The 16,732-nt window shown below is 50.7% G+C and overlaps 1 protein-coding gene across 1 annotated transcript; it reads left to right on the top strand.

Annotated features, from left to right (window-relative positions):
- The first annotated feature begins 9,431 nt into the window (after positions 1–9,431).
- HSBP1L1 (heat shock factor binding protein 1 like 1) lies at positions 9,432–15,501 on the top strand. The gene is made up of 4 exons (XM_033178464.1): positions 9,432–9,635; positions 11,448–11,514; positions 13,290–13,384; positions 15,122–15,501. The coding sequence occupies exons 1-4, from the start codon at positions 9,585–9,587 to the stop codon at positions 15,131–15,133; spliced, it is 225 nt and encodes a 74-aa protein (XP_033034355.1). The 5' UTR covers positions 9,432–9,584; the 3' UTR covers positions 15,134–15,501.
- The last annotated feature ends 1,231 nt before the right edge of the window (positions 15,502–16,732 follow it).

The following is a 16,732-nucleotide window of genomic DNA, read 5'->3' as shown; positions in this document are numbered from 1 at the left end:
CCCCATACCTAGGCTGGCAGCCAGCATTCTACTTCCTGTGTTTTTTGTTTTTGTTTTAGAGACAGGGTCTTGCTCTGTCACCCAGGCTGGACTGCAGTGGTGCGATTATAATTCACTGCATCTTTGAACTCCTGGGCTCAAGCAATCCTGCAGCCTCTGCCTCCTAAGTAACTAGAATGACAGGCTGTAATTTGTTGTTGTTGTTGTTGTTGTTGCTGGTAGAGACGGGGTCTCACTATGTTGCACAGGCTAGTCTCTGATTTTGACGTTAGGGACATCATGTAAGTGGAATCAGACAATATTTGTCCTTTCATAACCGACATATTTTACTCAACATAATGTCTTCAAGGTTAAACCATGTCATAACATGTACCAGAATTTCCTTCCGTTTGAAGGCTTAATAATATGTCATTGTGGGCTGGTCGCAGTGGCTCACGCCTGTAATCCCAGCACTTTCGGAGGCCAAGGCGGGCGGATCACGAGGTCAGGAGATCAAAACCATCCTGGCTAACATGGTGAAACCCTGTCTCTACTAAAAATACAAAAAAAATAGCCGGACGTGGTGGCGGGCGCCTGTAGTACCAGCTACTCAGAAGGCTGAGGCAGGAGAATGGCGTGAACCCGAGGGATGGATTTTGCAGTGAGCCGAGATCAGTCCACTGCACTCCAGCCTGGGTGACAGAGTGAGACTCCGTCTCAAAAAATAAATAAATAAAATAAAAATAAATAAATAGAAATAATATTGTGTGCATATGAGGCAGGAAAACAGCACAGGAAATTGGAGGTCGAACACAGGGTGGAGTGAGTAGACACAGATGCAAGGTAAGGGGCGAGTGAGTGAGAAGCAAGATAAGAAGCAGAAGCTGAGCAACCAAAACAAGAGTGAGATTAAAAAAGCAAGAAGCCGCCATAGCTGGCTACATCTGGACCAAACCTGTCACAGGAGCCCCTCAGAGATGGGCATATGCATTAGAGAGAAAAAGTATCCTTAATATGACCCCGTATGATAATCAGCTCATTGAAGCTCATACATATGGACTTATTTTCATGCATGTATTTAAAATTATGGAATGGAGGCAACATGCAAGCACACAAGAGCCAAAGTAAGCAACCTCCGTATCAATCAAAAGGCAGGCGCTGGCTAGAGATTAGGCAGCCTTGGGAAGAGAAGAAAAAAAAAAATATATAAAAGAGAGCCCAAAATACACCAAACTGGTACTGATCTCATTTCGCAGAGGTCAACCCACGCTCCCCTCATTGAGAGTGTCATACTGTGCTGAATAAACCTTTGCTGTTTGCTATTTGTGTGTGTCACGTCCAATTCTTTGTTCAGGACACCAAGAGCCTGGAACTGCACGGCACCATCTGGTAACACGCACACCATATTCTGTGTATCCCTCCACTGACAATCAGGGAACACTTGTGTTGCTTCTACCTTTGGGGGATTGTGAGCAATGCTGCCTTGAACATGGGTGTGCAAATGTCTGTTCAAGACCCTGCTTTTAATTTTGGGTATGTATCCAGAAGTGAGATTGCTGGATCATGTGGTAATTCTATGTTTAAGTTTTTGGGGAACTGCCAGACTGGTTTTCCATAGTGACTATATCATTTTACATTCCCACCAGCAGTGTATGAGGGTTCTAATTTCTCCACATCTCCATCAGCACTTGTTGTTGTCTGTCTTTGATTCTAGCCATCCTAGTGGGTGTGAAGTCGTGTCTTCGTTCATGTTATGCTGCTGTAACAGAAGACCCAAGGCTGAGTAATTTATGAAGAACAGAGATGTATTTTTTTTACACTTCTAGAGGCAGGAAAGTCCGAGATGCAGTGGTTGGCTTCTGGCGAGGGCCATTGTGCTGTGTCATCCCATGGCGGAAGGCAGAAGGGCAAGAGAGCGTGTACGTGTGAGAGAGGAGATAGAGACAGAGGGGAGAGAGAGCCCTTATTACCTAGTCACTTATTTGGGGTTACACCTCTGAATACTGTTGCCCTGGGGATGGTTTCCAGCACACCTACTTTGGGGGACACGTCTAAACCATAACAAGTGGTGCCTTGCTATGGCTTGTGGTTTTGAGCTGCGTCTCCCTAATGACTACTGACATTAAGTGTCTTTTCATGTACCGACTAGACATTCTCATATCTTCTCTGAAGAAATGTCTTTTCAGATCCTTTCCCCATTATTTTAAGTTTAAATCTAAATTTCAGATTCCTGAGGTACATGTTCAATTTTGTTACAAGGGTATGTTGCATGATGCTGAGGTTTGGAGTGAGCATAGAACCCAAAATAAAGCCTTTTAGGCCAGGCCTGGTGGCTCACCCCTGTAATCCCAGCACCTTGGGAGGCCAAGGCAGGCGGATCACCTGAGGTCGGGAGTTTGAGATCACCCTGACCAACATGGAGAAACCCTGTCTCTACTATAGGTACAAAATTAGCCAGAAGAAGAAAGCTTTTCAGCCCTCCCTCCTTTAGGAGTCCCAGTGTCTGTTGCTCCCATCTTTATGTCCATGTGTACCCAAGATGCAGTTCCTACTTAAAAGTGAGAACATGTGGTATTTGGTTTTCTGTTCCTGTGTTAATTTGCTTAGATAATGGCCTTCAGCTGCACCCATGTGGCTGCAAAGGACGTGATTTCGTTCTTTTTTTTTATGGCTCATGGTATTCCGTGGTGTGTATGTACCACATTTGGTTTATCCAATCATCTGTTGATGGACCCTGGAGGTTTTTCATGTCTCTGCTATCGTGACTAGAGCTTCAATAAACATACAAGTGCAGGTGTCTGTTTGGTAAAACAATTTATTTTCCTTTGGGTATATACCCAGTAATGGGATTCCTGGGTTGAATGGTAGTTCTATTTTTAGTTCTTTGAGAAATCTCCAAAATGCTTTCCACAGTGGCTGAACTAATTTACCTTCCCACCAACAATGTATAAGTGTTTCCTTTTTTCTCTGTAGCCTCACCAACATCTGTTTTGCCTCACTGTGGTTTTGATTTGTATTTCTCCAATAATTAGTAATGTTGAGCATTTTTTCATGCTTGTTGGCTGCTTGTGTATCTTCTTTTGAGAAGTGTCTGTTCAATGTCTTTTCTCCTTTAATGAGGTTTTTTTTTTCTTGTTGATTTTGGGTTCCTTATGGATTCTGGATATTAGCCCTGTGTTGGACACATAGTTTATAAATATTTTCTTCCATTATGTAGGTTGTCTGTTTACTCTGTTGATAGTTTATTTTGCTGTACAAAAGCTTTTTAGTTTAAGTAGGTCCCAGATGTCAGTTTTTGGTTTTGTCGCAATTGCTTTTGAGGACTCAGTCATAAATTCTTTGCCTAGGCCATTGTCCAGAAAACTATTTCCTAGGTTTGTTCTAGAGTTTTTATAACTTGAGGTCTTACAGTTAAATCTTTAATCCATCTTGAGTTAATTTTTATATGTGGTGAGAGGTAGGGGTCCAGTTTAATTATTTGCAAATGGCATATCAGCTATTCCAGCACCATTTGTTGAATAGGGAGTCCTTTTCCAATTGCTTATTTTTGTTGACATTGTCAAAGATCAGTTAGTTGTAGATGTGCAGCTTTATTTCTGGATTCTCTATTCTGTTCCATTGATTTGTGCCTATTTTTGTACAAGTACCATGCTGTTTTGGTTACTGTAGCCTTGTAGTGTAGTTTGAAGTTGGGTAATGTGATGCCTCTAGCTTTGTCCTTTTGCTTAGGTTTGCTTTTTCCATTCCAGCTCTTTTTGGTTCCACATGAATTTTAAAGTAGTTTTTTCCTAATTCTGTGAAAATAACATTGATAGTTTGAGAGAAATTGCATCGAATCTGTAGATTGCTTTGTCTTTCCCCATTTTTGAATCAGGTTGCTTGTTTGTCTTGTTGCTAGATTGCAGGAGTTCTTTATATATCCTGGACATCAATTCCGCATCAGATACATAATCTACGGTATCTTCCCCATTCTGTGGATTGTCTTCTCAGTCTATTTGGTTGGTGGTGGTGGTGTTTGGCTTTTGTTTTTTGTTTTATTTTTTGAGACAGAGTCTCACTCTGTTGCCCAGGCTGGAGTGCAGTGGCATGATCTCGGCTCACTGCAGCCTCTGCCTCCCAGATTCAAGCGATTCTCTTGCCTCAGCCTCCCGAGTAGCTGGGATTACAGGTGTCCACCACCACATCTGGCTAATTTTTGTGTGTTTTTTTTTTGAGATGGAGTCTCGCTCTGTCGCCCGGGCTGGAGTGCAGTGGCCGGATCTCAGCTCACTGCAAGCTCCGCCCCCTGGGTTTACGCCATTCTCCGGCCTCAGCCTCCTGAGTAGCTGGGACTACAGGCGCCCGCCACCTCTCCCGGCTTGTTTTTTTTTTTTTTTTTTGTATTTTTTAGTAGAGACGGGGTTTCACCGTGTTAGCCAGGATGGTCTCGATCTCCTGACCTCGTGATCCGCCCGTCTTGGCCTCCCAAAGTGCTGGGATTACAGGCTTGAGCCACCGGGCCCGGCCTAATTTTTGTATTTTTAGTAGAGACGGAGTTTCACCATGTTGGCCAGGCTGGTCTCAAACTCCTGACCTCAGGTAATCTGCCCGCCTCAGCCTCCCAAACTGCTGGGATTACACTTTTCACTCTATTGATAGTGTCCTTTGATGCACAAACGTTTTTAATTTTCAAGAAGTCCAATTTGTCTAATTTTTTTGTTGCCTGTACTTTTGGTGCCATATTCAAAAACTCATTGTCAAATCCAATGTCATGAAGTTTTTCTCCTATGTTTTTTTCTACTGCCTCTTCACTTTTTCCTGTGTGGGTCCACCTCACGCCCAGATTCCTGGCCTCCCACAGACCTTTAAGAACGAAGGCTCCCAGGCACCTTCACACACCCCAGACAGAACGAGTGAGGGGTGGCAGAGTGGGGCCCGGGCGGCAGTGGCCTCTGTCCTGCCTGTATCTTCTGCCGGTCCTTGGGGCTGGCCAGGACAGGGAAGATGGCGGCCCCTCCATGCTCGCCCTGGATCCCCTGGCAGCCTCTGGCTCCTGACACTTTCCAGTGACCTCAGACAACACAATTGAGAGTCAGCGCATTTGAATTCCAAACCCCATCCTGCGTGCGTCAGGTGGATAGCGACATTTGCCGTATGTGGGTTGTTGTCTGGGTTTAATGAGAACATGGGAAATAGTATCAGTTCTTCTTCCGGCAATGGCATTTAGACATTTCCCTCTGTGAACCCTTTCCTGCCCTGCGCACACAGAACACCCCTTCCTCTGTCTCCCACCTACTCCCTCCTGACCATCCCGGAGTCCCTGGGAGCTTTGTGGCACCCCCACAGCCCACACAAGGCTAAGCCTTCCTTTCTCTCCTCCGAGCCCTGCCAGCATCGCACTGACTTCCACGCAGGCCCAGAACTGTGAAGGCTCGTTGGCATGCACGGACGTTGTGTGCCGAGCTCCTAGAAATGCAGACTCCTCAACTCTGGCAAGTGCCGTGAGTAGATTCTGGAGGGGCCAGGAGTGTATTTTCACAAGCTCTCACCGTGGTTAGGTGCTGTGGCTGAAGAGCCTGAGATGTGCTGTTTTAACCACCTGGATCTTGACCCCCTTACTGCAGTGAACTTTGTCCTGGCCCAACCACCTCTTTCCCCGGCCACATGGAGGACTTTGCCACCTCCTCCAATGGCTCCACCTCCAGCATCTGCCTTAAAAATGCCTCTCATGCAGCGACCTGCCATCCCGCGGGTTCTCCCCTTCCTTACTGCCATGATCCCCACCTCATGGCCACATCCAGCCCCTGAGCCTTCGGTTTTCCCAGTTCAGCAAGAAGAGATCCTGGACCCCTCTGTGGGACCCCTACTCCTTTCTTAGGGGGGCATACCAGGCTTCTTGAAGCTTTGCTTCCTGAAGGGTGGTCCTGTGTTGTCTCCATCAGATCCAGCTGAAGAGCTTTGTTCGAAAGCCAGTCCTTAGTCAGTGTGGCCTCACGCCTGTAAGACCAGCGCTTTGGGGGCCGAGGTGGGAGGATCACTTGCGCTCAGGAGTTTGAGACCAGCCCTGGCATCATAGGGAGATCCCTATCTCTAGAAAAATAATAAAAAATAGTAGCCGGGCATGGTGGTGTGCCTCCGTAGTCCCACCTCCTCAGGAGGCTGAGGCAGGAGGATCCCTTGAGCCCAGTGCAAGGCTACAGTGAGCTATGATTGCACCACTGCACTCCAGCCTGGGTGACACAGCAAGACCCAATCTCAAAAAAAAAAGGAAAGGCAGTCCTGTCACCTCCCAGACCAGACCACCTGGCCTATCTTGGTGGGGCCTGGGGCTGCTGTGTGCAGCAATGCTGGGTGTTCCTGCTCGGGCTGTCCCTGAAGCCTGAGCTGAAAGAGCAGCCCGGGCTGGAGGGACGGCCCAGTATGAGCCTGGCTGATGCCGGCTGGGGAGGAGAGAGGCATTTCCAGGTCAGAGGGAGGCTCCTCTCGTCTTCTGCACGGCCAGTTCCAGGCTCGTGTGGGAGGGTGGGGCTCCCAGCTCGTTTAGCTGTCTGGTGAGGAAAGCACAGCCCATAAGGAGAGGGTGCCCAGCTTGAACCTGCACCCAGGGTCAGTCAGTCAACATCTGAAGATAACCGGCTCCATGGGGTGCCCACAAGCTCTCCAAAGTCCCAACGCCAGTCTGCCTTCACGGATGTCCCAAGCGCTTTATCACTGGTGAGCTCAGTGCTGTCGAGAGCTCTGTGGCCCCTGCTCTGCCTGAATAAGGGAGGAGCAGCAACCCCGCCCTGGAGACGCTGAAAGCCCTTGGATTTGCGCCTGCCCCCACCACAAGGGAGCCGTCCCCTGAAGCCATGAGCTTGATGCTGGGCTGTCCGGGGAGTAAAGCTTCCGGTCTCGCCTCAAGCTCAGTGCCTGCAGAGTAAGGGAAGGGTGGGCGTTCTAGAACTTTCTGGAAGGGAGGAAGGAGGGCAGTCTGACTGGCTCCCTGCTCGTTGAGTTGTTTGTGGTTAGGGAAGTTGCCTGTGGGCTGATGAGCAAACTTGCTGTGGCCCTGCCGTGGGGCACCATGCCCAGCTCCTCCCGCCTCCAGAGATGAGCACCCTCTGAAGAGCCCGGAGGGGCTGACGCCAGCCTGCTGTGTCTGCCTCCTCTCCACAGGAGTCATTTCCTGTTTTTCCCTTAAGTTAGCTTGAGCGACTTCTGGTTCTTGACACTGAGGTGTGTTTCTGATGGAAACGCCACCGGCTTGTCCTCCTGGCCCCCCTGCCAGGCAGGCTTTCCTGGGTGCAGCCATCCACCCTGCACTGTGGCATCTTCTGGCCCCTCCTCCTCCTCAGCACCCACCCACGCTGGCTTTCCTGAGAAGCCAGAAGCCGCCGGGCAGGATTCCTTAGGCCTGAATGGTCCGGGGCGGGGTGGGCCGGGAGCCGCAGCGCAGCAGCCACTTTCCGCCACACCATGTCTTTCTCAACAGTCCACACTGGCTCCTACAACTGCATTTGTATCTCAGCCTCTCTCGGAGACAGAAAAAAGAGGAGGGTGCTAAAAGGACACAAAAAGTGGCAAAATGGTCATGCTTTTAAAAAATTATTTTAACAGCTCCATCGAAATATAATTCACATACCACAAAATCCACCCATTTAAAGGGCATAATTGAACAGTTTTGAGTATATTCACAGGGTTGTGCAACGTTCTTACGATCTAATTTTAGAACGTTTTGTCCCCCTCCAAAGAAACCCGGACCTCCTAAGTCTCTCCCTCGTCCCTGCAGCCTCACCAACAGCAGTCAACGATCTGTCTCTGTGGCCTGTTTCAACTCACCAGCACATGCACTTAGCACGCAGGGTCTTCACGCCTGGCCTCTGCCACCCAGCGTTGTCCCCAAGGCCCACCAGCTTCATAGCGTGCGTCAGCGCCGCACTCCTTTGTGTGGCTGAGGAATATTCTATCCCCTGCATCTTGTTACTCACTTACGGGGGGTGGACATTTGGGTGGTTTCCGCCTTTTGAGCATTACTGACGCTGCAGTGGAATGGGTGCATTTGCGAGTCGTTTCTCTCGGTATATGCCTGGAGTGGGGCGGCTGGGCCCTGTGGAAACTGCTTCACTTTTGAGGACCCACCCACCTTTCTCCCAGCACTGCAGCCTTTCACAGCCCCAGCAGCCGCGTGCGGGGCCACAATCCCCACACGCCTCTCGGACTTATGTTTGTCTCTGATTCTAGCCATGCTGGTGAGGTGCAGTGGGGTGGGGTGCAGTGGGGTGGGGTGCAGTGGGAGCGCATTGTGGTTTTGGTTTGTGTTTTCCTGATGACCACTTGTAATGAGAAAAACCGAGAATCAATCACATTTAAAACCTTACCCCAAAGTAGGAGTTGCTGAGAGACCAAAGAATGACTGGGCGGAGTCCAGCTTGGTGAGTCGGCGAGTTTATCAGAACTCACATATGGGGCACTCGTGGGCAGCAGGACAGCTCTAGAGATGGGCGTGCTTCTGTCCCTAAGCTGCTTTTGAGCTAATTTCCTGCCTCTGCGCCGTGTGTGTGACGGGCCTGCTCTCTGCGGCGGTTCTCACCTCCCCTCTGGGGTGTTTGGGTTTTCGGGGACACCTGCTCCTCGCTGGGCACCGTGGCCTGGACTCACCGCCTGGCCTTTGGGGTTCAGGCCGCGGACATCCGCCCTGAAGTAACCTGGCGGGGACCGTCACTCCGCAGTGGTGATGCTGGGTGGCTGTGTTTTATTCATCCACACATTTAGACACCAGCGCTTCCAGGTGTGGTCACTGCGCTGGGCCCTGGGGATGCTGGGGTAACCCAGACACAGCGCTGCTCCCACCGCGCTGCACAGGGGCATAGACACCGCAACAAGACCGGTAACCCTAAAACACTGTCCGGGGAGGGGAGGTCACCCACAAGGTGACTCATGAGCCACAACTCAGGTGTGAAAGAGGCCAGGGAAGGCCGGGCGTGGTGGCCTGGGCCTGCGGTCCCAGCGCTTGGGGAGGCCGAGGCGGAAGGATCACTTGAGCCCAGGAATTCGAGACCAGCCTGGGCAACACAGTAAGATCCGGTCTTTACAAAAAATAAAAAAGATTAGCCGGATCCGGTGGCGCGCGCCCGTGGTCCCAGCTACTGGGCAGGCCGAGGCAGGAGGATCGCTTGCGCCCGAGAAGTCGAGGCTGCGGGGAACCGTGGTCGCCACTGCGCTCCAGCCTGGGCCACAGAGCGAACCCCGTCTCTGAAAAACGCAGCAGGGGTGACCGAGGCCCACGCATCGCCCGTGCGGAGCATTTTGGGGGTGCCGGTGGCGCCCACGGGCCCTCCTGGGTAACGCGGCTGGGTCCAGGCCGGCCCGGGGGCTCGGCTCAGCTCGGTTCGGCTCGGGAAGGCGCGGAGCCTGGGGGCGCGGACAAGTCCTCCAAGGCGGCCCCTCAGGAACATTGAGCCCTGCAGGTGCCGCGCCCGCCTCCCCGCTCCGGCCCCGCCTCCGCCTCCGCCCTGGAACGCAGCGCGCTGCGCCCGAGGCCTCCCCGCGGCCCACACAGCAATCGCGGAGCTTAGCGGCCGCCACCTCGCGCCGGGTCCGCGCGGCCCACGGGAGCCCCCTGAAGCTCCCGGCCCACGATCCACATGGACGCGCGGGGCCCTGAAGCCCCCGGCGGGCGCGCGCTGCGGGATGCGGTGAGCGCCTCCCCCACTCCTGCTCCTCCCTGGCTGGGGGCGCCCCTGCTGCTCTGGGGGGTTTTGAGGTCCTGGTAGGGGAGCCTGCGGTGCTGGGGGTGCCCTGCGGTCTTCTTGGGACCCTGAGGTCCTGGGCAGCCGGCCCGGACCAGTCCTGTGGTCCTGAGGAGTCCTGAGTGCCTGGGAGGCCCGTGGTCCTGCGGGGGGAGCTGAAGACGTGGGGGACCCTGCGGTCTTGGGGGTCCTGAGGTCCTGGGGGAGCCCTGCAGTTCTGAGGGACCCTGCGGTCCTCGGGGTCCCTGAGGCCCTGAGGCCCTGGGGGGAGCCCTGCAGTTCTGGGGGGCATTGAGGTCGGGGTCGGTGGGGAAACAGCTGGGCCAAAGGGTGCCCGAAGGTCCCTTCAGAGGCGACCCACGAGTGTCGCAGCGCCCAGGGCTCCGGCCTCTTCCCGGAAATCCTCCCGCCCCCCGGGCTTTCCTACTTGCCAAGGGAGTTCCAGGCCCACAAGAAGACTGGCTATGAGGAAGAGAGCTGGAATCTGAAGGAATGTGTTGGGCGTTGTGCAAACCCTAACGTAAATTTCCAGACAAAGGTAGAAAGCCCTGGCATGGTTCAGCGGTGGGGCCTCTTCCTATGTCCCCGGGATTCTAGATTCACACCATGGTACCTGGGGCTCCCTGGGATCTTGAACCCCCAGCTGGGAGAATTTTGTGCTTCTCAACCTCACTGTTCTCATCTCACCCTGGACACAGTCGCAGGGTGTGAGGAGTAGATTACACCATGAATGGTGTGGGGGACAGTCTGTAAACTACAAAGCAGTATATAAACAGGAAACGCTTTAAGTAGCAATGGTGATATTTCTGTATAACCTGGTAAGTAATTTTAGAATAATTCTTGAGGAGCGCAGGGTCACGAGATTTTCACCTGCGTCCTCCTCTGCATGCCTTATGGTCTGACTCTGGGCCAAGGTGTGATCCTCCTGCATTCGTGGTGTGTGGTGTGAGGAGGGGGATGGGTCCCTGCCCTGTCTGCACCTGGCCCTCTCATGATTCCCGAGCTACTTGTTGAAAAGACTTTCCGGCTGGGCGCGGCGGCTCACGCCTGTAATCCCAGCACTTTGGGAGGCCGAGACGGGCGGATCATGAGGTCAGGAGATCGAGACCATCCTGGTTAACATGGTGAAACCCCGTCTCTACTAAAAATACAAAAAAAATTAGCCGGGCGAGGTGGCGGGCGCCTGTGGTCCCAGCTACTCGGGAGGCTGAGGCAGGAGAATGGCGTGAACCCGGGAGGTGGAGCTTGCAGTGAGCCGAGATTGTGCCACTGCACTCCAGCCTGGGCAAGGAGTGAGACTCCGTCTCAAAAAAAACTTTCCCTCTGAATCCAAAGACCTTGGCACCTTTGTCTGAAGTCAACAGATTTATGGAAGGGTTTATCCCATGATATTTTAAATGTCATACGTGGGCCGGGTGTGGTGGCTCATGCCTGTGATCCCAGCACTTTGGGAGGTCAAGGTAGGCAGATCACCTGAGGTCATGAGTTCAAGAACAGCCTGGCCAACATGGTGAAACTCCATCTCTATGAAAAGTACAAAAATCAGCTGGGCGTGGTGGCACACGCTTGTAATCCCAGCTACTAGGGAGGCTGAAGTGGGAGAATCACTTGAATCCAGGAGGCAGAGGTTGTAGTGAGCTGAGATCACACCATTGCACTACAATCTGGGAAACAAAGCAAGACCTCGTCTCAAAAAAAAAAAAAAGTCATATGCCAATAGTAAATATTTATTGAATTGTCTTATGGTTTATTTTTCAGGCAGAAAATCTATTTCAGGAACTTCAGGAACATTTTCAAGCTCTGACTGCAACATTAAACCTCAGAAATATCCTTTTCTACCTTTAACAAATGCCTTGACTCTTTCGGACTGGTAGATTGTCATGGAGTATCTCTTTGTTGTCTGCTAGTAGTAGGTAATAGTTTACTTATAGGATTTCCCAGTATTGGGCCGGGCGCGGTGGCTCAAGCCTGTAATCCCAGCACTTTGGGAGGCCGAGACGGGCGGATCACGAGGTCAGGAGATCGAGACCATCCTGGCTAATACAGTGAAACCCCGTCTCTACTAAAAAATACAAAAAACTAGCCGGGCGACATGGCGGGCGCCTGTAGTCCCAGCTACTCGGGAGGCTGAGACAGGAGAATGGCGGAAACCCGGGAGGCGGAGCTTGCAGTGAGCTGAGAGCCGGCCACTGCACACTCCAGCCTGGGCGGCAGAGCAAGACTCCGTCTCAAAAAAAAAAAAAAAAAAAAAAAAAAGGATTTCCCAGTATTTACTTCTGTGCTTTTATGGTGGCTTCCTGATGTGTTAATTACCCCTCACCTGTAGCCAAAGCTCTACCTCCGGCCCCGGTGGCTCACGCCTGCAATCCCAGCACCTGGGGAGGCCGAGGCGGGTGGATCACGAGGTCAGGAGATCGAGACCATCCTGGCCAACATGGTGAAACCCCGTCTGTACTAAAAATACAAAAACATTAGCTGGGCGTGGTGGCGGCGCCTGTAGTCCCAGCTACTCGGGAGGCTGAGGCAGGAGAATGGCGGGAACCCGGGAGGCAGAGCTTGCAGTGAGCCGAGATCACGCCACTGCACTCCAGCCTGGGCGACAGAGTGAGAGTCCCTCTAAAAAAAAAGCTTTCCCTCCTGCTTGACTGGCAACACAGGATGTCTTGTGCGGCAAGTATAAAGGACAGGAACCCAAATATGCAACACTTCCCAGTGGGGCTTCCATCAGTCCCCAACCGGACAGTGCACCCTAGACCACAGGCCTTCAGACGGAATCAGACCCCACAGGAGGGTAACACTGAAGGCTCCAGGCAGGATCCGAGATACGGCTCACCCAAGCTTGGTTTCGTTTAGTTTAACTTCATCAACTCACTGTTTTGTCTTAGAAACATGAAATCAAACAGAATGAGAATAGAATGTTTTTTTTGGAGTTGGAGCAAATCTAGATAAGGGTAACAACTGCCCCAAGACTCGCCCAATTTGAGCTCATGCTACACAATTAAATGTATTCCTTAAATATTGTGTGCTTGCGACTTTTGATTTTGTAAATGGGTTCCCACAGAACAAAAATGAGTCTTAAACATAAAATTAAACCATATGAATGTTGGTTTTTTCAAGAGTTAATTTCAGCTGGGTGGTAGTCTATAGTCCCAGCTACTCAAGAGGCTGAGGTGGAAGGATCGCTTGAGCCCAGGAGTTCAGGGCTGCAGTGAGCTGTGATCACACCACTGCACTCCAGCCTAGGGACAGGGCAAGACCCTAGGAACAAACAAAAAGAGTTAATTTCCATTATATTTATTTTTACACACCCAGAGTTTGACTACATACCGATCTCCTGTCCCCAAATCCATGTCCAAGCAAGGCGAGCCACGTTTTCTAAGCTCACGGTTTAAAGGTTAAAGGGACACACTGAGGAACACTCAGGGAAAGCAGCTGATTTGCACAGACACTAGGCCTGTCGTTAATTCCCTCGTTTTAAAAGTTGCATCTGCCATGGCTTTGCCATGAGCACGGCGACAGCAGGTGCCATGGGAGGCGGGGTCTCTGAGGACATCCTGGCTGTGCCTCCACAGCTCTACACAGAGCTCCTTAACACTGCACTGGAAGAAATGGGAAATCGCATTGAGGACTTACAGAAGAATGTCAGTGACTTAATGGTGCAAGCTGGCATTGAAAATTCTATTAAACAACAAATGGTAAGGTTATTAGGAAACTATGTCAACCTTTTGCGTATCTTTTGATTGCTTTCATCTTGAAACATACAATTCCATATTTGTTCACCATGGGAATTGCTGCCTCTGTGCTGCATGAAAACTGCCAGGAATAAATTTCCAAACGCTCTTTTCTTTTTTTGAGGTGGAGCCTTGCTCTGTCGCCCAGGCTGGAGTGCAATGGCATGACTTTGGCTCACTGCAACCTCCACCTCCCGGGTTCAAGCCATTCTCCTGCCTCAGCCTCCCAGGTAGCTGGACTACAGACCTGCGCCACCACACCCAGCTAATTTTTGTATTTTTAGTACAGACGGGGTTTCACCATGTTGGCCAGGCTGATCTCAAACTCCCAACCTTGGGTGATTACCCGCCTTGGCCTCCCAGTGCTGGGATTACAGGCGTGAGCCACCATGCCAGGCCACACCCAGCTAATTTTTGTATTTTTAGTAGAACGGAGTTTTCCCACGTTGGCCAGGCTGGTCTTGAACTCCTGATCTCAGGTGATCCACCCGCCTCGGCCTTCCAAAGTGCCTCCTCTGCAGGGCATCTCAGGCCACTCGGTGCGACCCGAACCTCATGCGGGCACCGCAGACATTCTCACAGCTTCTGAGGCTGAATGGAAACATGCCACAGTTCGAAGGCTAGGATCAGAGGCATGTTTAAAGCCATCAGTAAAAACGACATAGAAAAAACGACTCAGAAGAGCGCCCACGTAGAACAGGTCCTCCCACCTGTGCCCACGCGGATCTTCCCCAGGGACCCTCTGAACCTCCAGGTCAGAAAGCTGGCGAGCCATGACTTCACCCTGCATTGTAATTTTTGGGTGTGGTCTGTTCAGGCGGGCAGAGATGGCAGTGCTCTGATTCTGCTGGTGGACTGAAGTCCTCATTCCTTCTCTGAGCTCAGAGCAGAGGCAGTCTTCCCCCAGACACCTAACTGAGTTTCCTGCAGGCACACTGGCATCTTAGCCTTCAGATGTTTATTCTGAGAGTCTTAAAGCAGTGTGTCCGCGGCCCCATACTCTCTGCAGCCTTCTGCCCCTTGCTTTTTTGTTCAGTACTGAGATTCATGTCGACACGTGTGGCTCTAGGTCAGTCGATAACTGCTGCTAATAGTCCTCTGATGATTTACTTTGTATTTGACTAGTATTGTTTCCAAACAATGCTGCACTACTCGTCTACTTCTTTGTGTACACGCTGCCCGTTTCTCTAGGGGACTTGGTTATTCTGTACCTAGGGGCTTGTCGCCTGCATTAGCTGCCACAAGTAATTTCTGGACTTTGCCTAGAAGCCATCCTGGGAAGATGGGACATAGAATTCACTAGGTACCCAGAGAGGCACGAGTTAATCCAACCTGGCTAAAGCATCACAGTGCCACAGACAAAGCAAAGCTTGGCAGCCATGCAGGCCTAGGTTTCAAATTCTTAGCCTCTGTTGCTGGCTGTAACCTGGGGAAATCTAAGCTTTGGTCTTCTTCTCTGCAAAATATCTACCTGCTAGGTGGTTGTAAGGATTTAAGAAAACTGCTTGCAAAGCACTTAGGTCAGGGCAAGGCAGACAGTAGGTACATAATGAGACAAACTTGAAATACAGAGTCCAAATCATGATTTCAACTGCACTGCAGCCACAAAACACCAATGAGAAAGTTATTAAAATCAAGTGTGAACATACTTACTACACCTGATAGGAGTTACGGACTGAACATTTATGTCTCCCTAAACAGCTGAAGACCTAACTGCAGCATGACTGTGTTTGGAGATGGGGCCTCTACAGAAGTCATTAAGGTTACAGGGGTCCTGAGGGTGGGGCCCTCATCCAACAGGATTCGTCTGAGAAGACATGCCAGGAGCTCACCTGCTCTCCCCGTGCCTGCCCCAGAGAAGGCGGCCATCGGCAAGCCAAGGAGAGCCCTCCCCAGAAATCACACGGGCCGGCACCTTGATCTGGGACTTCCAGAAAACAGAATTGTGAAAAGACGAGTTTCTGTTGTTTAAACCAACCCATCTGAAGTCTTGTTACGGCAGTCCTGGGCAGACTAATACAATATGCAACACATTTACAATAAATACACAATAAACACACAATAAACTTACAAATGTGGGATGTAATTGTTTTATCTTTTTCTGGTAACAGCCAATACAACTGTTATCAACAAGAGACGTAACTCACACACCATCCACCAACTACGCCATTGACAGGACTGTGCCATTACCACCATCTTAGCGCACTTTTTCTGCCTGCTCTGCTGATGCAGTACGTTTTCGTTATGTCAAAACTGAAGCTGCCCATTAGCTGTCCCCTCCTATTCCCCCTCCCTCCCCGTCTTAAGCAGCCACTCAACTGTCTCTATGGATTTGCCTATTCTAGAAATTCCACATAAATGGAATTGCACAATATATAGTAGCTGGCTTTTCACTTAACCGAATGATTTCAATGTTCACCCACGTTGTAGCCTGTGTCAGTACTCCATTCTGTTTAACCATTCATCTGTTGAGGGACACTTGGTTTCCACATTTTGGCTTCTGTGTACGAGTTTCTGTGTGGACACGCGCGTTCAATTCTCCTGGGTATGAAACTGCTGGGTCAAACGGTAACACCATGTTTATCTTTTCTTTTTTTTGAGACAGGGTCTTGCTCAGTTGCCCAGACTGGAGTGCAGTGGCACAACCATGGCTCACTGCAGCCTTGACCTCCTGGGTTTAAGTGATCCTCCTGCCTCAGCCTCCCAAGTAGCTAGGACCACAGGCAGGTACCACCATGCCCAGCTAATTGTTTTGTAGTTTTTGTAGAGACAGGATCTCACCAGGTTGCCCAGGCCGGTCGTGAACTCCTGGGCTCAAGCAATCTGTCTGCCTCAGCCTTCCAAAGTGCTGGGATTACAGGATTGAGACACCTGCACCCAGTCTGTTTAACTTTTTGAAGACCGACCTGCCTGTGTTACCACTTTCCCACCAGCAGTGTGTGAGGGCTCCAATTTCTCCACATCCTTGCAAACGCTTATTGTGATCTACTTTTGGTATCTAGCCCAACTTGTGGGTGTGAAGTGGCGTCTCACTGTGGTTTTGGCTTGCACTTCCTTAACAAGCAGTGATGTTGTCTTTCTGTGTGCTTCCTGGCCGTCTGTTTCACCTGCTCTGGAGAAATATCCGGAGTATAATACTGAGTGTCTGTTACATGCCAGGTACTCGAGGTCACATACATGTTCTCCCTAGCCCCTCGCTTTAATATGGTGTTAACACTCTCCTACTTTATACATGGAAAAATCAGCACGTGGGATATTAAACTAGAGATATGCATTTGAATTTTTTTTTTTTTTTTTTTGAGACGGAGTCTC

This window comes from Trachypithecus francoisi, unplaced genomic scaffold (genome assembly GCF_009764315.1).
Source record: "Trachypithecus francoisi isolate TF-2019V2 unplaced genomic scaffold, Tfra_2.0 Lachesis_group19, whole genome shotgun sequence".
Lineage (NCBI taxonomy): Eukaryota > Metazoa > Chordata > Mammalia > Primates > Cercopithecidae > Trachypithecus > Trachypithecus francoisi.
Note: the sequence above shows the minus strand (reverse complement) of the source record. Positions and strands in the feature narration are given on the sequence as shown.